This window comes from Phodopus roborovskii, unplaced genomic scaffold (assembly GCF_943737965.1).
Source record: "Phodopus roborovskii unplaced genomic scaffold, PHOROB, whole genome shotgun sequence".
In the NCBI taxonomy this organism is placed as follows: Eukaryota; Metazoa; Chordata; class Mammalia; order Rodentia; family Cricetidae; genus Phodopus; species Phodopus roborovskii.
In genome coordinates this window covers 5,252,997-5,275,154 of record NW_026125052.1, presented here as the reverse complement: position 1 = coordinate 5,275,154, position 22,158 = coordinate 5,252,997, and the positions used below count along the sequence as shown (strand labels likewise).

The 22,158-nt window shown below is 47.5% G+C and overlaps 1 protein-coding gene across 3 annotated transcripts in view; it reads left to right on the top strand.

Moving 5' to 3' along the window:
* The window catches only part of Akap1 (A-kinase anchoring protein 1), a 32,481-nt gene extending 31,199 nt beyond the window's left edge, over positions 1-1,282 (top strand). For all 3 annotated transcript variants that reach the window (XM_051192485.1, XM_051192561.1, XM_051192639.1), the window contains exon 11: positions 204-1,282. In XM_051192485.1, coding sequence (XP_051048442.1) covers positions 204-278 — 75 coding nt within the window. In that variant the 3' untranslated portion in view covers positions 279-1,282. The remainder of the gene's footprint in view (positions 1-203) is intronic.
* Positions 1,283-22,158: the final 20,876 nt, after the last annotated feature.

The following is a 22,158-nucleotide window of genomic DNA, read 5'->3' as shown; positions in this document are numbered from 1 at the left end:
AAGGCTTGGGGTTTCTTCAAGATTTTAGAAGCCTGTGCCAAAGTGGCACCAACATGTAAGAAAAAAGCCTGCTGTAGTTATGCCCTGCGTCTGCACCTGCTCCCTGGCTGTGACTGGGGAGTCGGGTAGGAGAACCCACGCTGTCTTGAGCCCTAGCCCCAGAGTGCCTCGTAGAACTCTGAAGAAAAACTCTTGTTTTCCAGGTGGTGTTGATAAATCGGTCGCTGGTGGAGCGAGGCCTTGCACAGTGGGTGGACAGCTACTATGCCAACCTTTGACCTCGGCCTCCTCAGCTACTTTGGTCTGTTTTTTGCACTGTTGAGATTGGGCTTGGCACTCAGGACAGATATTTAACATCAGAATAGCAAACACGGTTCTTTCTCTGGGGTCTTCTTTCCCCCCGTTCTGTAGCCCTGCCGAAAAGACGCAACCTCCCCGAGGAGCTGTGTGTTCTTTTCAAAGCCTTAGGATGGCATTTCACCAGCCAGCTGGGTTAGCCCTGCTGGAGGCTGTTTGTTTGAAGGAAGGTCTCTTAACCAGGTTGTCCTGTTCCCATTCCACCCGCTCCCCTCTCCTCACCCAAATCCCACACCCTGCAGCAGGCAGGCCAGGGCGGGTGTGGGGCTGGCTGGCTGAGAGGGTCTGTTTCTGAGTTTATCCGGGGATGGACTGGCTGGCTGGTATCGACCCCTGTATAGCTCACGTGGATGAATTGGCGTGTGGAGCCAGCTTTTATATACTTCCTCCTGGTGGGTCTGTAGGAGCTCAGACTTTTTTAAACTTAGATGTAAATATGGAACGATCATCACACCTAACCCCGGTGAGTGGGGGAGGGGGAAGCTATTATCTTGCCAAGCCCGGTTGTAATTTGTAATCATTTTCTATCTGTGCAAACTCTGTAAATACATGTTTAAAAGTGTAATATTTTGTACAAGAACACACTGGAGAACAAAGGGAACTGAACTCAAAACTCTCTCACCTTCTTCACCCGGAAATGAAAGTCCATCCCACAGAGTAGGACTGCTGCCCCTGCTGTCCCAGCCAGGGTCTCCTGCAGTTTCCTGTACACAGACAGGAAGCTGGATGGGGAGATTGCCATCAGGGGATTTTTTTTTTCTGTACACATTTATTTAAAAAAAAAAAAAAAAAAACAACAAAAACTCATTGAATTACCTTGCAGTGGTGTGTTTGACTCTTTTATAGACTGTCTTTAGCATTGTGCAATTTAAGAATAACTTAAGTATCTTTGACTTACATAAATCATGAATTGTATAAACTATAACCTTGAGTCCATTTTTCTTCAGTGGTGGCAAAGATTTGGGGCTGGGGACTGTAGAAGGTGGTTGGTTGTGAATGGTGTGGTCTACAGAGTTTCCAGCTGTGGCTCTCCAAGGACCTTGATAAAAGAAGACTCATGATCTTGGAGGCCGTTTTGGCCAGTTCTTTCCCTTCATCTTACCCCACCGGGTGGCGGCTAAGCTTCCTTTGGCTTCTGCATCCAGAGAGCAGCACAGGGTCTGGTGTAGGGACAGGACGCAGTAGGTGGCAGAGAGAGGCACAGACCGCTGTAGTCCCGACGACACCAGAATGCTTCCCTTGGGATGGACAGGGCTCCTTGGGCCAAAGTGCAGGGTCTGAAGGATGGTTCCTTAGGACATGGTTGGGAGTTGGAGAGGAAAAAAAAGCAGATAAAGGCAGAGGAGCAGGTTTCTGGAGTTTTCCAGACAAGCTCATCTGAGACTCCTGCTACTAGTGGGGTTACATCAAGGAGCATGTTAGCATGAACCAGAAGAGAATGGGAGGAGAGATCTGGACCGACTCTTCCAGTTTGACGCGGGTGTGTGGAAGTGGCTGGTCATAGCAGAGCCTGGGTTCCGGGGTCACTGCTATAGCGACCACAGCCTTAGTTAACACTGGGATCAGCAGCCAGCTCCTGAGAGTGGACCAAGTAAAATAGGGTTAGGCACCATGGGTGTAGAGTGGGTAAGTGCTTTTAATGTGTGATGACCTTAGAAGGGAAAATCAACCTCAGTTACCTCAGTTGACAATGTCATGGACAAGAGAATGTGGGTTCCTTTCTAGTCTGGTACTATCTAGTAGAAATACAACCTGACTCACCAATGTGGCAAAAGTTTCCAAGAACCACTAAGGAAAAAAAAAATTTTTTTTTTTTTTTGTTTTGTTTTGTTTTTCAATACAGGGTTTCTGTGTGAAGCCCTAGCTGTCCTGGAACTTGCTCTGTAGACCAGGCTGGTCTCAAACTCAGATCTGCCTGCCTCTGCCTCCTGAGTGCTGGGATTAAAGGCATGTGCCACCATTGCATGCCTTTAATGGTAATAAAAAAGTTAACATTATATAGTACTATTTGCTGTCTTCTACATCCAGATCGGCAGGCAGCAGGAAGAGACAGCCACTGGGATCCGCTTAAGCATTTAAAACCCCAAATGCTACTCCCAGTGACACGTCTACTCCGAAAGGCCACACCTCCTAACCCCTGTCAAGTAGCGCCACTTCCTAGTGACCAAGCATTCCCATCTATGAGCCATTCCTTTTTAACCCACACAACCCACCGGCCCTCTCTCCAAAGACAGAACTCTGGCCACAGGGCCATCTAAGCACCATACTCTGCTTGTCTTGGGCAAAGTTCCCTGCTCTGTTCCCATAACTCTTACTCTGGAGGTGATGGGCTGGGAGATCCTTGTTTGGATCCCCAGACCCTACATGAACCTGGATGCTGTAGTGTACACCAGTAACCCCTGTGTGCCTATGATGGGAGGGGGAGATGACAATCCCCAGAAGCTCTCGGCAGCTAGCCTGGTGCAACCTGCCTCGGTGGGATGTGAAGTTGCCCTCTGACCTCCATACATGCACTGTAATATTAGTGCACACACACACACACACACACACACACACACACACACTGGTTTTTCAAGACAGGGTTTCTCTGTGTAACAGCTCTGGCTGTCCCAGAACTCCCTTTGTAGACCAGGCTGGACTTGAACTCACAGAACTCCCCCTGCCTCTGCCTCCCGAGTGTTGGGATCAAAGGCGAGGGCACCGCCGCCACCCAGCTTTTAGCTATGTATTCTAAATGAAGGTGAATGCTGATAAACTTGCCAGATTTGATTTGGGGCTAATCTGTTCCGCAAACGGGCCAACTGAAGATTCCTCTTAATGTATTTTTATAAAGACAATGCTCAGAGTGAGATCAGTGTTGACAGAAGTAGGCCCAGCTGAGGTCTGGTAGAGACCGCATTGGAGAAGCCCTGGTACCCTGGGCTGATTGACGCCTCCTACCTGAGCCGGGTTGGAGTTCTTGTCTCTCTCTGGTCTCCCTGGCAGGATGACAGGAAAGGCACTCTGACCTATCCTATGGGTTTCTCCACTAAGCGCCTTTGTGTGTACACCAAGCCTGCTAGGGCCTACGAAACTGAGAAACCCAGAGCCTTCTGGAAGCAGCTCTGAGGAAGTGGGCCAGTGGTTCTAACAGATGGTTAGCCTAACTTCTTCACTTCTGTGTAGGATCCTGGTAACCTCTGGTGAGCTAGGGACCGGGCTCAGAATCAGCTGAGCCTGGCCTTGAACCTGTCTCCTGGGATCCAAGCTCTGCTCTCTATGGGGTGGACTGGGCCTACATAACCACAGGCCACTGTACCTGGTTCCTTATCTTTGTTTTAATGATTCAGAGTCTGTTCCCTTGCTCATCATCAAAGTCTGAGTACTTCCCCAGGGCTGTGGTTGTCCACTGTGGCTGCATATTAGATTTACTATGAAATCTGCCAGGTGCTTGAATCTGAGAGTTGCAGATTTGACTAGACTGAGAAAAGGCTACACAGTGAGAATAAGTCAACACTATTATCTTTAGGGAGGATGGAGAGAACATTCAGCAGTTAAGAGAATGCTTGCTCTTCCAGAGACCTAGGGTCAGGTCCCTAGCACCTACATAGGAGATCTGACGCCATCTTCTGGCCTCTGTGGCTACGCACACACACCTGCGCATATACGTACAGACACAATAAATTACTTATTTTAAATGACTATTTGCAGGGCTAGGTAGATGGCTCAGTAAAGTGAGTTCTTGTACATGCCTGAGGATCTCATCCTCAATCTACACCAAAAACCCAGGGTGGGAGTTATGGCTCAGAGGTCCTGGGTTCAGTTCCCGGTGCCCAAATCAGGCTCATAATCATCTGTAACTCCAGCCCCAGAGTATCTGATGTCTCTGGCCTCTGAGGGTTTGTGTTCACCCAACACAATGTGAGTTGCTGCATAGTTGCTATCTTTGCTTGTATAGATTCCACTCTGAGCATGCTGCCGTTTGTTGACACACCCTTTGGCTCATGTTCATTCAAGCTGGTTTTAGGTCATCATGCATAAAAGCTGCCATGATGTTTACTGCTCTTAGTGAATGTGGTCGCTGTTGGCGGTGTGACAAATGCAAAATAGATTGATTGTATCAGAAAAGGCATGCTTGCAAAACAATGTCTTGGACAGAGTAGGTGAAATATGCATGCTTTATTTAGTTTTCAATAGAAAATCTCAAGTAGCTTAAGCTGGCCTTGAATCTCTTATGTTAGCCAATGGTGATCTTGAACTTCTGATCTTTCCACATTATCTTAGTTAGGGTTTTCACTGCTGTGAAGAGACATCGTGGCCACAGCAATTCTTATAAAGGGGACATTTAATTGGGGTGGCTCACTTACAGTGTCAGAAGTTTGCTCCGCTGTCGTCATGACGGGGAGCATGGCAGTGTGCAGGCAGACGTGGCTTTGGAGCTGAGAGAGCTACATCTTCAGGAAGCTGACTGTCACACTGAGGGAAGCTTGAGCCGGAGAGACCTCAAAGTCTGCTCTCACAGTGACACACTTCCTCCAGCAAGGCCACACCTCCTAATAGTGCCATTCCCTTTGGGGGCCATTTTCTTCCAAACCGCCATACACACAAGCGCTTGAGCATGGGTGTGCACCCCCATGGCTGGCTATGCCGTGCCAGGGATCCAATTTAGGACTTCATGGTAGGCAGGCACTCTACCCACCAAAGCACATACCCAGTTCCTTCTTAGACTTAAAAAAAAATAGTATTTTATATGTATGGGTATTTAACCTGCAGATCCGTCTGTGTATCACATGTTTGTCTGCCTGGGGCCGGAAGAAGTCAAAAAAGGGTGTCAGGCCCCTTAGAACTGGAGATACAGATGGTTGTGGGCCACCATGTTGGTGCTGAGAACTCAAACGCTTTACCACTGTCAGCTCTTCCTGTCACCCCTTTGATGTTTAAAGGGTGGCTAATGGACATGCGTGGTCACGTGTGCAGCCCAGACCGTTTCTGTTGGGTGGTGCTAGGTAGGGGGACATTGTTGTAGGTCACAGTCCTTCTGACAGTAGCTCACATTAAAGGCTCAAGCCATTTGCTTCAGTTTGCTCATAATGCTTGCAAGTGGTTGGGTCCTAGCACAGGCCCACCAAACCGGAAATCCTTAAGAACGGAACTTTGAAACCTACATATTTCCCCCCCCCCAGCACTAGGGCATAAACACAGGCCTTTGCACATGTCCTGTGACTAGGCTACATCACTAGCCCTTTTTGCGTTTTCATTTTGAGACAGTTGTCCAAGTCTGGACTCCGTAGTCCAGGTAGTAGAAGCAAGCCCTGAGCTTGTGACCCTGCCATTTCCTTTTTATTTATTTATTTTTTGTTCTTTGAGCATGACTTTCAACTTCTCTATATAAGACCTTGAAGTTTGTTTTGTTTCTGAGACAGGGTAGCCTTGGCTGTCACTCTGTAGACCAGGCTAGCCTCAAACTCAGAGATCTGCCTACCTCTGCCTCAGAAGTGCTGGGATTAAAGGCGTGCACCTCCAGCCACCATCTAGCGACCTTGAACTTCCTACATCTACCTCCTGCCAGGGCTGGGATTACAGGTGTGACCACTATACCCAATTTATGTGATGCTGGAGGGTTTCATACAGATCAGGCAGTTCTCTACCAAGAGAGGAATGTCCCGAGACCCTAGGTATGGAATTTCCTCCCTGGATGACATGGAATCCTTGGTTGCTATGGTGACTTGGTTTGGGGTTAGAGTTAATTGTTGTATAATCTGGGTGCAGTTCTGATGTATGCCATGTGTTCGGTGTTATGCCTTAGGTCAGATGTACCTGGAGGACAGTTATCAAAGGTTGCCCAGTTTAGTCTCCAGATTCCAAACACCACCTTCCTGTTTCATTTCTACCACATCCGGAAGGACATAGTTTGTAATGGTCCTGTTCTGTAGTTGTTCAGACAATGGAAAGAGGTCATTTAAACAGTCAAAAGCCTGCCTTAAAATGTAGAGACAGTAAAGGAGAACGTGTTTTTGAAGTTTTTGAAGAGTGAGTCTTTGTACTGCACAGGCCAGCTCATGCTGTTGCTATCTCTAGCCACTAGATGGCGCCAAAGCACAAGCTAATGTAGATCTCCCCTTCCTTGGCCTCCATCTGAGAACGGTTCTCCTAGCATGGTCTCATTATTAAACTTATTAGGAATGCAAATTTCCAGCTAGCACCCCCAGATCTACTGGATGAGAACTGTACAACACTCTGTCAAGGTGGTTTGGAAGCAGACTTAAGTCTGAGTGTTGCTGTCCTAGACTCAACCTTGGGGGAGCTTGGGAAGTATGCCCATAGGAAGCCAAGAGTCCTGGGGAGTGGCGAGGAGCTGGGAAGAGGAGGGTGAGGAAAGGGCGGGTGGAGGGTGGAAGAAGGTCATTGATGCAGGTACAGTTAATGCCAAGGAGGTGTCCAAAACAGAAAGCTGGTATGGACCGGGTAACAAGGCTGTTTCTCTTCCAAGTGGAATAAATTCAAGTGGGGTCAGGGGGAGTAGTGTAGAGAAAGGGGGCTCTCCAAAGGGACCCCCTCCTTTAGGATGGCAGATCATGTCTAGGAGCTGGAACACAGGCTGTCTGAGTTACGCCGGGAGCCCTGGGGCAGTTTGTGTCCTCATTGTGGCTGTTCATCTCAGCCTATTCTGAAATTTCACTGGCCTACTACTGTGTTAATGGATTGAAACCCTGCAACCCTCCCAAGACGACCCAGGAAAATGGATGCTTAGAAATCAAAAAGAAGCTTGAGACGGGGTGGGAAAATCACCGGTGAATTAAAACCTTATTTTTGTCTTTTCGATCCCATCTGTACCCTCGGGAAAAGCCAGTGCAGAATGAATTCTTATCTTTTTTTCTTTTTCTTTTTCTTTTTCTTTTTTTTTTTTTTTTTTTTTTTTTTGACACTGACTCCTTTTGCAGGTCACTACTGAGGCTTCAAGAGGGTGACATATCATGCAAATATTTTTTTTTCCAGCTATGATATATACAGTTTTTTAGTTTGATTTATTTTCGGTGTCAGAAACAAAATGGAAGTTAGCTCTTTAAAAATGAGCGCGGCCGGCTGGATAAATAAATAATATGCTTTTGGCCAGAACCTGCCAGTACCTCCTTAATTGCCCATTGATTCTCTAATTCTCTGCACTTTACCATCTACGAAATTAAGAGACCATGGAGCATGGAGATGTCTTTTACCACACAAATGAAAGGAGCAGGGCTTTGCAGAGGTGTAGTCCCTTCTGGGAGCTTTGACCTGGCATTAGAAGGCAGAACACTCAAGGATGAAAACCTGGTGTCTCCCATGTGTCCTTCCTGACTCCTGTGCCAGCACCTTAACTTTCCAGCCATGAATATGTGTGTTGTGGCTGAGAATGTGGGCTCTGGCATGACATGGACAGCAGCCAGCAGGACCCTGCTGTTCATCCCGGGAGGTTGAGTGGACTGGCGTGGCCTCCCTCCAGCAAAGGCTGATGCTCAGATCCTTCAGACTAGCCTGCTAGACCCAAGCACACGCCCGGGGAGCTGCCTCTTCTAGGGAGACTCTCCAGGAAGCTCCATTCTGTCCCATTTCTGGGATGGATTCTGTGACCAAGCAGCCTCCCCTCCCTTGGAAGATCCCAGCACCATCTGTTCAGCCTCCTCAGCTTCCGGACTCTACTCTCTTTCCTTTAATTCATCCCTGCAAGCTGCAGAAACCTGCTCTCTCATCTCGGGCTGTCTCCTGGGACCCTTCTCCACAATCACTCTTTAAGATTCTGCCCTGAGGCACCCTTCTCAGGGGCATGGCTCTGAGCATTCACGTGGCCACATGGGGTGGGGTAAGGAGAGGACCCGAACTCTCTTAAATGGGTCCTCATCATCTGTTTTTTATAGGCCCTAGGGTGGGGACTCTCCTCCTCTGTTCTCTGGGTCCATAAGGCTCATCTGTCTTCCGCCCGGAGACACAATGCCTGTTCTGGAATCTCCATGCATGTCTGCTTGGCTATTGTTAGTGTCCCCATCAGAACATCTACACTGGGCTGGGGGCCCAGGCAAGAACGCCAATGCAGGAGAAGGGACCTTACCATTTGCCTTTGGACCCCTCAGCTGCCCCCTGCCTACGTCCCCGTTTCCCTTTCTAACAGCGTCTTCCATGAATTAGAATTCTCTTCCACTTATCAAGTCAGTATCATGCCTGCCTGTCTCTGCCTCTGTCAACATCCCTGTTCCCTAGTCTCCAGCAGCCAGCGCTCCAGGGCCGCCCCTCTCTCCCTGGCAATTACGATTCCTTCCCTGGCTCACGTCGGAAGTCTTTGTTCTTGTCCCTGAACGTTCAAGTTAATTTCTACTGACTGTTTATTCAGCCTTTGTACTGTCTGGCTTGCTACTTACTCAGGAAACGGAGCCCTCAGAGGCAAAGCACAGGGATGTGTGGGGGACTCAGAGCAACAGTTTAGGACAGGAAATAGACATTTCAGAGGAGGGGGTGGTTAGACAGGAATCCTCAGGGTCCTGGGGACCAGGACTGGGATCATGAGCATGGGGAGGGCAGGGGAGGGGAGAGAGCAGGAAAGAAGAGAGGAGAAGAGGGGGAGGGGAAGGGGCAGGAGAGCTGGCCTCAACTCTCAAGCCCACTTCTTGTGTCTGGGGGGCAAGTGTGTATGTAAACATGTATGGAGACAGGTGCACCCACTTACTTAGAACCCTGCTGTGAGGGAAGCCGAAAAGAAAACAAAACCAGCACCAGCATGTCCTCCATGTTAGCCTTTCCTTCTGCCAAGCATTTGAGAGTTTAAGAGGGGGTCATGGGCCAACAAAACATCATGCTCCAGAGGTACAGAGGAAGGGATCCCATAGAGAGGGGCACCAAGGAGGGAGGGGGCAGGGAGGAGAGCAGGGAGGGAGAAGGCTGGAATGGTGGTAGAAGAGGAGAGGCCTCTGGATCAAACACCACCCAGCGGTTCTGTGCAGCTGCTGGCTGGCTAGGAGATTCTGCTGCATGGCCCCAAACTTGAGATTGCGCTCTTGAGAGCTGCCCCAGACACAGACCCAGACCCAGACACCCAGACCCAGACCTAGACACCCAGACACAGACACCCAGACACAGACACAGACACCCAGACACAGACCTAAACACCCAGACACAGACACCCAGACCCCCAGACACAGACCTAGACACCCAGACCCAGACACCCAAACACCCAGACCCAGACACCCAGGCCCAGACCCAGTCCTTTTAAGCTTTTTTTATTTTGAGAGACATTTTTGCCAAAGTTCTTGGACTGTTATCGAACAGAGACTCTCCTGCCTCAGCCTCCTGAGTAGATGGCTTTATTGGTGCTTTCAACTGACCTGGCTGCAGTCTATGTCTCTCTATAGATACAGTTAATATAGATATAGATAATAGATATGTAGATAATATATGAGATACAGATAATAGATGATATAGATATATAGATAATATAGACGATATATAAGATAGATAGATAGATAGATAGATAGACAGATAGATAGATAAATAGATAGATAGATGATACTACTATGTAGGTATGGTTAGGGTAGAGCTTGCTATGTAGACCAGAATGGAGATGAACTTCTCCTCTTGATTACTGAATACTTCATTACCTGAGTGTGCTGTCATGCCTGGCTCCAACCTCTTAGAAGTGCAGTAGAATGTGTTTGTACCTTGGCTGACCTTGAACTTTTAATCTTCTTACCTCAGCTTCTGGAGTACTGGGAGTACAGGTATGTGCCTCCAAGTGCCCTGGGTTCCGTTCCCAACACAAAAAAGTGATGGAGGATGTCTTAGTTAGGGTTTCTATTTCTGTGATGAAACACCATGACCAAAGGCAGCTTGGGGAGGAGAGGGTTCATTTGGCTCACACTTCCACATCACTATCATTGGAGGGAGTCAGGACAGGAACTCCAGCAGGGTAGGAACCTAGAGGCAGGAGCTGATGTAGAGGCCATCCAGGAGTGCTGCTTACTGGCTTGACCCATGTGACTTACTCAACTTCCTCCCTTCCCTCCATCCCTCCTTCCTTCCCTCCCTCCTTCCTTCCTTCTCTCCTTCCTTCCCTCCCTCCCTCCTTCCTTCCTTCCTTCCTTTCCTGTATAACACTGGCTGTCCTGGAACTTGCTCTGTAGAGCAGGCTGGCCTTGAACTCACAGAGATCTGCCTGCCTCTGCCTCCCGAGTGCTGAAATTAAAGACTTGTACCACCACTGCCCTGCTTCAGTTTGCTTTCTTGTAGAGCCCAGGAGTACAAGGCCAGGAATGGCACCATCTTCATGGGCTGGGCCTTCCCACATCAATCACTAATTAATAAAATGCCCTCCAGGCTTGCCTGCAGCCTGATCTGATGGAGGCATTTTTCTTAATGTAGGTTTCCTCCTCTCAAATGATTTTAGCTTGTGTCAAGTTGACATAAAACTATTTAGCACAGTGAATAAACTCTTTTTTAATTGAGATAGGGTCTCTTTATGCAGCCTTGGCTAGCCTGGAACTCACTGTGTTGATCAGGCTTGCCTTGAATGACTAGAGATCTACCTGCCTCTGACTCCAGAATGCTGGGATTAAAGGCTTTTGCCAACATGCCCAGTGAATATTTTTTTTTAAAGTATAATGGGCCAGGCAGTGGTGGCACATTCCTTTATTCCCAGCACTTGGGAAGCAGAGGCAGGTGGATCTCTGTAAGTTCAAGACCAGCCTGGTCTACAAGAGCTAGTTGCAGGACAGGCTCCAAAGCTACACAGAGAAACCCTGTCTTGAAGAAAGAAAAAAAAAGTACAATGGATTATGGATTTCTTCTTTCTTTCATCAAAGAAATATTCCCAAATTCCATTCTGAAAAATAGACAAAATAAATATTATATTTGTGTAAGTTTCCATGCTTTGGCTAGGGGTGTAGCTCAGTGGTAGAACACTTACTTGCCTGACATGCATAAAGTTTGACCTCAGCCCACAACAAATAAAAGTAGGTTAAGAGTCAAGCAAATCTGTATGTTGGCATGTATAGGAATTTATCTGTTAAATGAAGATAACTGAATTAGATGAAAACACAAATTGGATTAAATTCAGTGCAACGTCCTGGATTGGACTTGAGAACAGGAGGCCCTCAAAGGAAAAGCTGTGAAAGCTAAAGAAACTATGGAATAAATATGTTGTTAGCAGTGACCCAGGGGCTCTCAGTTCTGAGGGCTAGGCCATGTTACCAATGGCAATGTTAGGGGAAAGTAATGCTGGGGAAGCTCACTTAGGAGCTGCCATTTTCCTCCAAATAGAAATTACCACAGAGGAAAGCTTTCTCACCAAGCTTTTATGGCATCCATGAATAGATTTCACAAATGCACAAATAAATACCCAAGGCCCTGGCTACAGATGGCAGGGAGCTCCTTCTGTCCACAAATCATCACTACGATTTGCTTTGATTTCACAATATTGAATTGAGAGAAATCCTGCTTTTCACATTGAAAACAGCATTAGATTTGAACAGCGTCTTGCACTGTGGTGGTCTCAGTCCCCTTGAGCTTCTAGAAGAATGGAGGGGGTTAGACACTACACTAGTGCAATGCAAGTCTGTAGGTCTCCTTTTGTTAAGGACACAGGGGCATAGTTTTTGTTGTTGTTGTTGTTTTTAGCGGTTTAAAATAGTTCTAAAGGACGACTTTTGTTTTTGTTTTGAGACAGCCTCAGGTAGCCCAGGCTGGCCGTAAAACTCACTATGTAGCTGAGGATGATCTTGAACTCCTGATGCTCCTGCTAGGTCTTCTGAGAGCTGAGATTACAAGTGTCCATCACCTGCCTCTGAGCAATACCCCTAGCCCCTCTTTAATTTTGTAATTAAAAAATTATTATCAGGGGCCAACAAAATGGCTCAGTGGGTAGAGGAGCTTACCGCCAAAGCCTGAAAATCTGAATTCAGTCTCTGAAGCCCGTGTGGTAGGAAGAATTGATTCCCAAATGTTGGCCTCTAACTCAACATCCATGCTGTGAGACATCATGTATATGAGCACATACACAGAAATAAATATAGCTTTAAATTTCAAATTATGGTGGGGAGGGGAGGGGGGACACTTGTAAGCCACTAGTGTATGTAGAGGGCAGAGGTCAACCTTCAAGCATCAGTTCTTCTCTTCCATCATGGGATCTAGGGACCAAACTCAGGATGTCAGGTTTACACAGCAAGCACCTTTTACCTACTGAGCCACCTCACCCGCCCCTTCTTTAAAGTTGTTTTAAGAGTCTGGCTAAGTTGCTTAGGCTGGCCTCGATCTTATGATCCTCCAGTTTGGCTTCATGAGTCTGTACCCCCACGGCTGTGTTACGTGGGTCTGCGGTCAGCATACTTACCCTCAGCTAACCTGACGGTTTTTATAAACGTGGGTGCACACCCCACCCACACGCATGCTTCACCTTCTCCTCACCCGACCTCCCAAAGCATGTTTGGTGATAACTGGACCCAAGCTATTACATACCTGCTGTGGCTTGAATGGGAAGCATTCCCGTAGGCCCATGTGTTTGAATACGGGGACCCCAGCTAGGGGTGAAATTTGGGAATGTTATAATATCACCAGGTAGTGGTGGCACATGCCTTTAGTCCCATCACTTGGGAGGCAGAAACACACGGATCTCTGTGAGTTCAAGGCCAGCCTGGTCTACAGAGCTAGTTCCTAGACAGCCAGGGCTACACAGAGGAACTATGTCTCAAAAAGCCAAAAAAAAAAAAAAAAAAAAAAAAAAAAAAAATCAAACAAACAACAAAAAGTAAAGTCTCACTAGAAGAAGTGGGTCAGAAGGGGCAGCCCTTCGGGTCTTACGGCCTAGCCCCATTTCCGGTTCTCCCTCTGCTTCCTGATTGTGGGTACCATGTGACCATGATGGGCTGGATGTCCCTTCCGCATTTGTTTCTTGTGAGGCCTTTGGTCACAGCAGTGAAAAGGGCCCTAATATGCTTCCTGGCGGCCTTGGGCAGGTCACTGTACACACAGGGGCCGTTCCAAGCGACCACAGATATCAACACTAGGAGTTAGAGCTGTGCCCACAAATGCTCTCAGGCGCTGACTCTTCTTATTATCTTAGGCTTCCCTCAGGTTTGGCGGAGCTCTCCATTTCCTTGTTCAACAGATAGTTATTGGACAGGACCATGTTGCAAGCTTCCATTAGGCACCCCGAGTCTGTCAGTGACTAATAGTGACAACCTGCTCCCCCCACCCACCCTTTTTTTTTTTTTTTTTTTTTTTGAGACAGGGTTACTCTGTGTAGCCCTGGTTGTCCTGGAACTCTTTCTGAAGATCAGGCTGGCCTCAAACTCACAGAGATCTACCTGCCTCTGCCTCCTGAGGGCTGGGATTAAAGGCGTGCGCCACCACGGCCTGGCATCCATTGCCTTTACAGAGCCCTCCCACTCCTAATTTTAGAGTTGAATGAAGTGGAAAGCTATCCCAGTCACTTTGCTTCATGACTGCCATTAGAGAAAGGCTCCTCCCATACTTGCCTCCATTCTTGTCCTTGGTCTACAGACACCCAAGCACCCTCTGTCAACTTTTTAACTTAAACTTGCAACCTGAAGAAAGCTGGATTGGGAGAGCAAGGGAAATGGGAAGTGCTTGCCATGTAAGCAGGAGGGCCTCGGTCTGGAGCTCCAGATGGCATGTGCAATGCTGGCTGAGGAGCTGAGGGAATCCCTGCTGGCCAGTCCGTCTACCTCCAGATTGAATGCGAGACCCCTTCCCTGAAAATAGGGTGCATAGCCAGGCATGGTGGCGCACCCCTTTAGTCCCAGCACTTAAGAGGCAGAGGCAGGTGGATCTCTACAAGTTTGAGTCCAACCTCATTTATACAGTGTGTTCCCATGCCAGCCATACTGAGACCAATCTCAAGACAACAATAATAAGAAGAATCTGGAGAACAATTGAAGAAGACACCGGATGTCCACTGCTGGCCTCCACACACATGTACACCACACACACACACACACACACACACACAAACCAGTTTGTATGCTGGGAGTGGCAGATGCTTAAGGGATGGTTGCTCTCAGACTCCACTTTCCTTCCATCCCTAAACTTGTGTTTTCTCTTTGGAGCTCAGAGTGTTCTGTTCTTGGATCACTTTGCAATAGATTCCCTACTTCAGAGCATGTGACTGCAACCTAGCTCTTAATAAATCAGCCAGGAGCCTGCGCCTGGGAAAGAGCCTCTGCCGTACATCATTTTTGTTTTCCTCTTGGGGAGAACAACCATGCTACAGCAATAACCTGCCACGTATATATCTCAAAGCCCTATTTATATAGCCATATGGATAAACATATATAAATAGGACTCTGGGATAATAGATTAAGGGGTCTGCTCATCCATTGAAGACTTATGAGGCTTTCAGGACCAAATGGCGGCCTGATTCAGTAAGAAAAATGGGTCTCCAGTACAACGTGGCCAAGAATCGGATGAGCCTGTAACCTGGGAGACAGCCCATCAATGGAGGGGTGCGAAGGGGCTGTAGCAGGAATGCACCGGGCGGGGCTGTGCTAAGCTGTGAGCCCTGTGCCTTCTTCTCAGCTCAGCTGTTTTGCTGTGTGACCTTGGGAAAGTCACCGCCTTCTTTGAGTTCCTTATGTAGAAGTGAAAACCTGGAGTCATTGATTGCAAGGTCCCTCTCAAGCTGTCCATGTTTACATGACCCCGAGGTCTGTGGTCACCTTCCTTGGACAGAGAGATTAGGAGAGCTCAGTTCATTGACATTTTCTGTAGTTCTTGACTGATCCCTGGTACTACTGGTGGATCTCCTACCTTCTGGAAGTTTCCGTAGAAGGAGTCTGCATCCACTATGAGCCAAGTCCCAATGTGTGTGTGTGTGTGTGTGTGTGTGTGTGTGTGTGTGTGTGTGTGTGTGTGTGTACTAAATAACAACCACCAGTACTGTCAATTTTGGGGGTCTGAGTGACCAGGGCATGGTGCTTGTTACTTGGATCTGGCTAAGAACCAGGCACCATTCTGTGAACTTCACAGATGTCATTTTGGTTTGTCCCTGAGGTGGGAACTACTGTCCTTAGTTACAGATGACACCCAATTCTAGAGTGGCCCAGGCCACACAATGGTGTTGGTGTGAACCAGCACATGTGATCAGTTTTTTACCCCACATCATGGACTTCTGGTTCATAAGGGCACACACTGAGGCTCCCAAAGGTGAACTCAAGCGAGAGCTCAAATGAGCAACCAGGCTGCTCCTGGGCGCTTCTCCGCCTGCCCATGGTTTTGGGAATGGCTACAGGGAAGATGAACTCTTGCTGTTATGGGATTTCATTCAGTCTTTCCAAGACAGCCCCTCCCCAACCTTTATTTCTTGCAAAAGTCTATTTACTGGAAAGCCTTACAGGACCCAAGATAACCAGGCATCGGCCATGCTTCAATGAACCCCAAATCAAAGATGGACTAGATAACTCGTAGCTGATGTATTACCTTCGAGCATTTCAGGCCCTCTCTGGTGGCTGAGGCCAGGCTTGTGTGAGCTGATGAGGACACATTTCTCCTGGGGTGCAGGGATGCAGCTGCAGAGGGAGCAAATGGGATGTGGGAAGTTAATCCCAGGGCATCTTTCTAAGACTGTGGAGACTGTGACAGCTTGCTATCTCCATGCCCCGCCCTCGTCATGTGGTTAGGCAGTGACCCACAATCGAGCACCTGCCATAGGCCAAGGCCAGAGCTGATTGTATTCTCTGAACACCTTCTGAATGGCCCTGTTAATACCTCCACATGACTGGCTGGAAACTGAGGCACAGAGATTAAGCAGTTGGTTTCCATGCCTCACCGTGTAGGAAACGGAGCCGCACCTGGCTCAGGCTGACTCTGGATGTGTGGCTGTTAGTATCACTCCCTGATGCCTCTGGGACTAACCGTCACATCTGTAGGAAGTCAAAACACAAGAATTAATGTTTCCAATATTTTTCTTTTGCGAATCGGGAGTATAGGTACATGCTTCCGCTTGCACATCCGTGAGTGTGCATATGCTAGGACCAACGGTCAACACTAGGTGTTGTCCTTATTTCCTTACCATCTCATATAAAAAAAATATTTGTTATGTCCCTGTGTGCACACAAGTACTGCCACAGCAAGCATATGCGATTTTGTGGGTATGGCTCTTCTCTCTCACCTTTAAGGGGTTCTGGGTATCAAATTTACATTGCCAGGCTTGTAGGACAAATGCATTTGCCCCGTGAACCATCTTGGCCATCCCCACCTATTTCTCACTTAACCTGGTAGTCACTGAGTCAGCTGGACTACTAGCCAGTGAGCCTTAGGGGCTCACCCTCCTGTCTCTGCCTCCCTAGTGCTGGGATTACAAAAGGGTTGCCTCACCCAACTTGTTACCTGACTGCTAGGGATCAAAACTCAAGTCTTGACTCTTGCAAGGCACATTACTAACTGAGCCATCTCCCCATAGTCTTTGTTTAGTAATTATTAAGACTTTTTAAATAGAGATTTATTTTTTGTACATGTGTGCATCTCTCTGTGTACATGTGCAAGTGAATGCAGTGCCCATGGAGGCCAGAAGAGGGTGTCAGATCCCCTGGAACTGGAGTTACAGATGGTTTGAGTTGTGAATGCTGGGATCACAGTTGGGGCCCTCTGAGGAAGCAATACGCCTGCTTGACTGTTGTACCATCTCTCCAGCCCTTGGGTGATGCGTTTTAAAAATATGTACCCTTGTAATCACTATCTAACTCAGGTTATTTCTGACACTCACACTGTCTTCAGTGCCCATACCTCCATTACAACATAGTGGCTACTGTTGTTACTGCTTGGGTTTGCCTGGTCAAGTTTCGTATCAAGGGGATAATACAGCATGCAATCTTTTGTGTCTGGCTTCTGGTACATGGCATCTGTGAAACTATTCATGGTTTTGCATAGAGCAATCCTCTCTCTAAAGGCTCTGACGATATGGAACATACATTTAAACTTGTAGGATGAATATTACCTTCTTTTTTTCAAGATTTGTTTATTTGTGTGTGTGTGTGTGTGTGTGTGTGTGTGTGTGTGTGTGTGTGTAAATGTGTTTGGGTTTCTTCAGAGGCATTGAATCTCCAGAGGCTGGAGTCACAGGCAGATGGGTGCCATCCAACGTGGGTGCTTCGAACCTTAGGTCCTCTGGAAGAGAAGTATGTGCTCTTAACTCTCCAGCCCTGTCCCCGTTTCAGTTCATGAATGCAGCATTTTAGAGATAGTCAAGTTTTTATTTTAGTGTTTCAGGTGTTAGAGTTTGGAGAGGATGTCTGTGGGGGTCACCTCTTATAAGCAACCAAGCAAGCAAGCAAACAAACCCTGCACATGGACTGCAAACTCTATCATTTTCTTCGCCAGCCTCACTTACCCAGGCAATTTAACTAGTTTGTAATGAAGTCTTGAAGAGAGAGGCTATGCCAGGAAAGAACGAGGCAGAGGGAAATGGAAGGGGGGATGGCCACCTGTGACAGTGACACCCTGTGTACCTTGGGGAAGACATGTGGACAGCCACCCTTAAGTCCTCTTTACTCCATGCAGTGGGCACTGAGGGCCACTCCCAGGTGCCCAGGTGCAGCCCTAACCTTGTTTATTGTTCCAACAGCCTCTGTGGATTTCTGGTGTTAACTGTCCCTCTGTGCCAGGTGTCTAGTTAATACTCATTCCCTCTCATCTTCTCCAGAGCAGAAGAGGTCACCCACACAGAGCCACACAGTTCCTACAATGAGACACTCCCAGAGCACACAGTCCGGAGCCACGTGGCTTTTTGATAAGGGACGTATCTAATATTGGCCGTTTGCATATGAAATGTGTACAGGTATGTGTGCGTGTACAAGTGTGTGTATGTGGACACCGCTTCTGAACACAAACCTGGTTTGCATTAAAGACTAAACATGATAGGCTTCTAGGGTTTACTATTGCTATGAAGAGACACCATGACCATGGCAACTCTTATAAAGAAAAAAATTTAATTAAGGTGGCTCGCTTATAGTTTCAAAGATTCAGTCCATTATTACCAAGACAGGGAGTGTGGTGATATCTTGTTTATACTCTAACAAAGCTTGCCTGAAAATCAGAGGGTGATGCTAGCTAACGGTAGAGGCTTGGAGGTCACAGACAGACAGGAAGTGAGATGGCTGGGCAGAGAGAGGAATATAGGCGGCAGGAGACAAACGCTCTCTTTTCAGTCTGAGGATTCTGTAGGATTCTCTGCGTCTCTGATCTTTCAGCTTTCACCCCCTACTATCTGACTCTGGGCTTTTATTGTTAAGACCATTTAGAACGTGTGTTACAAGGGAGCCTGTCAGTATGCAGGCAGATGTGGTGCTGGAGCCGAGGCTGCCATATCTTGCAGGCAACAGGAAGTCAACTGACATTCTCAAACTCCACAGTGACTCACTTCCCCCAACAAGGCCACACCTCCAAATAGTGCCACTCTTTTGGGAGCCATTTTCTTTCAAGCCACCACAATAGGTGAATCAAATCACATTATTTATCAGTGACCTGACTTTATTTTTGAGTCAGATCTTAATATGTATTCCAAGCTAGCCCAGAACTCCCAGAAATCCTCCTACCTTAACCCTAGCTGACTCTCCCCACCCCCTCTAATCCCAGGACTTGAGAGATGGAGGTAGGAGGGTCTGAACTCCAAGGGTAGTCTCAGCAACCTCGTGAGTTCAAAGCCTGGAAAGCCTGAAACCTGTCCCAAACAAACAGGCAAACAAAATACCTAACATGGGACATGGAGTGAAGCCACTGGAACATGTGAGCATTATCTTTCTCTGCATTTTTTTTTCAGAGACAGGGTCTCACTCTGTAGATCAGGCTGGCCTTGAATTCAGAGATCCACCTGCCTCTGCCTCCTGAGTGCTGGGATTAAAGGTGAGTGCCACCATGCCTGGCTGGGTTTTTTAATTAATTTTATTGGCTTTATGTATGTGCCATGGCCCCATATATAGAGGTGAAAGGACCCACCATGTGGGTCTTAGAGCTCCAACTCAGACTGTCAGGCTTGGTGGCAAGTGCCTTTACCCACTGAGCTATCTCACGGTGTGTGTGTGTGTGTGAAATTTTAAGGCGTACCAGATCTCATCATGGTGTATTCATATGCATGTATTATTGTGCCTTATTCTCATTTGTTCCCCTCTCCCACTCCCTTCCTATTTTGATTTTTGAGACAGGGTGCCGTGTAGCTCAGGATGGACTTGGCTATAGCTGAGGCTAGCCCTAACCTCCTGATCCTCGTGTCTCCACCTCAAAACGCATGCCTATATGGTTGGGATTTGCAGTAGCTGCAGGATATACTACAAGAAGCTCAACGCCTTTTGTTGGTTGGCAGGGACCCTGGAGTGAGCAAGGTCCCCAACTCTGGCCCTTTGCTTCCATCAGGTTAGCACAGGAGGTGTCCACAAGCCCACGGAACTCAGGATGTGTGTGTGAGGGGCCCTTGGTCTTTCCTCATTCCCTGACACCTCTCTGTAGTTCCTCATCTCAGCACCATGATGCATGGACAGGGTCAAGGACTGTGTATGGGGAGGATGGGGAGCTGAAGTGGACAATAGCTTCCTGGTGCACTGTTGCATTGAAATACCAAATTTCTTAGAGGTATAAATTGGATCTCTGCTTGCCTCCAGTTACAGAGTTTGTGGGCAGTAGATTTGGGATGGAAAGCAAAGATTGACTGCAGCTGTGACCCTGGTGGTTCTCACACTTAAGTACATATTAGGATCACCTGAAGTATTGTTAAATACCAATCATGTCGCCTACCAATTCTGACTCTCTGTGAGGATGAAGTAAAGGATCTGCATTTGTCTCCCATGTTTTCCCATGATATGATGCTGATGCTGTTGCTGGGAAGACTATGCTTTGGGAACCATGCTAATCATGCTAGTTAATGGTTCTCAGCACATTGGAACCACCCCAGCACTTAAAAATCCCTTATGAGAAGGTTCATGGGGTAAGATGCTTATAGCATTAGCATGACATCCTGAGTTCAGTCCACAACATCCACATAAAAAGCCAGTCATAAACTGGGCCGTGTTGATGCTTGCCTTTAATCCCAGCACTCAGGAGGCAGAGGCAGGCCGCTCTCTGTAAGTTCAAGGCCAACCTGGTCTACGAGAGCTGGTTCCAGGACAGCTAGGGATGTTACACAGAGAAACCCTGTCTCAAAAAGAAAAAAAGAAAAAGAAGCCAGGTGTGGCAGCATATACTTGTCACCTCAGCAGTGAGAAGACAGACAGGAGAATCCCTGGGTTGCTGGCCAACCAGCTAAACTGGCAAGATCCAGGATCAGAGAGAGAGAGAGAGAGAGAGAGAGAGAGAGAGAGAGAGAGAGAGAGAGAGAGAGAGAGAGAGAGAGAGAGAGACTGTTTCAAAAATAATGATGTAGAGAAGTGATCGAGGGAGACACGGGACATCCTCCGGCTTCCGTGTGCACCTGTGTGCATGTGCATGTACCTGTGGTGATATATTATTTGTGATTTATTAAAGCTAGCCTGAAGATAAGAGAAGCAAAGCAGCCAAGCCAAAAGTAGATCTCACCTCTACAGGCTGAAAAGGCAATCCTGTCTTCACGAATCCTCAGAGGCAAAAGCTCTGACTTCCATCTCCTCGTGTTCTTTCTCTGCCCAGCCACATCCTCCTGTCCCCACCTCCCCAGTGCTGGGATTAAAGGCATGTGATCCCAATGAGCTCTGTTACTCTTCACTCTTGGGTAGGCCAGGGTGGCCTTGAACTTAAAGAGATCCAATTGCCTGTCTTCTGAGTCCTGGGGTTAAAGGTATCTCCCCACTGCCTGACCTCTATAGCTTGTGGCTAGCTTTACTTTCTGAATCCTTATAATAAGTCATAAATAATGTATCACCACACACCCTATGTCTCTGGCTCTCTCCAAAGGTCTGCCTAGATTGGTCTGCAATAGTCCAGGTACAGGCATTTTTCTTAAAAGCTACTAATGCATTGCCTGGGTGAGTACCACTGCCCCCATCCTTGTCAGCAAGGGGTGAGGCCAATGGCAGGTTCCTGAAGGAAAACAAAGGACCCCTATCCCTAATAGTCAGCCACATAATGATTTCTGCTTTCAAGTTCAAAATCCTGAGCATTAGGAGCCATTCTGCTCAGTCCCAGCTAGATGCTAATTGAGTTCCCTTTGGGGCTGGATGCTTGCTCTGTATTGCTTTTCCAGTGACCCGATGGTGAACTGATTGGAGCCAACTGGGTAGTTGGGAAAAGGCAAGCTAGAAACCCATTGAGAAGCTGATGACAGGTCTACCTTTCCAGGAGGCATTTTTTTTCCTTACAAATACTAATCTGTGGTGATTTCACTCAAGTTCATAGCGTAGCGGCATGTTTTACGACCAAGGTCTTCACATAATTATGCAATGGAAATGTGTTGGAAATTGCCTAAATGGCTGTAGGTGGGTAGGATTTGCTCAGGCATTCGTGGTACTTTCCAGACCTTGCAAATGTGCTTCTGATGTTGGTGCTCACTGTCCCTCATTCATTGCTGAGAAGGAGGTGTTCTGTAGAATCTAAAAAGCAATGGTGCTTTTTAGAACTAGCATGAATTATTTCTAAGGATGATTGAATCTTTTTCCAGTCCCACCCCCAATTCCAGTTGCTGGAATGGAACCCAGGGCCAGCACTCTACCAGTGAGCCACACCTCTGTCCTAGGATGATGAAATCTATAATTAATTTTTCTGTCTGTCTGTCTCTCTGTCTCTCTTTCTGGAACCTTGTCCATGATAAATTAGCATTTTTCTTCAAGACAGCATCTCATCATACATCTCTGGCTGGCTTTGAACTCACTCACTCTGTAGACCAGGGTG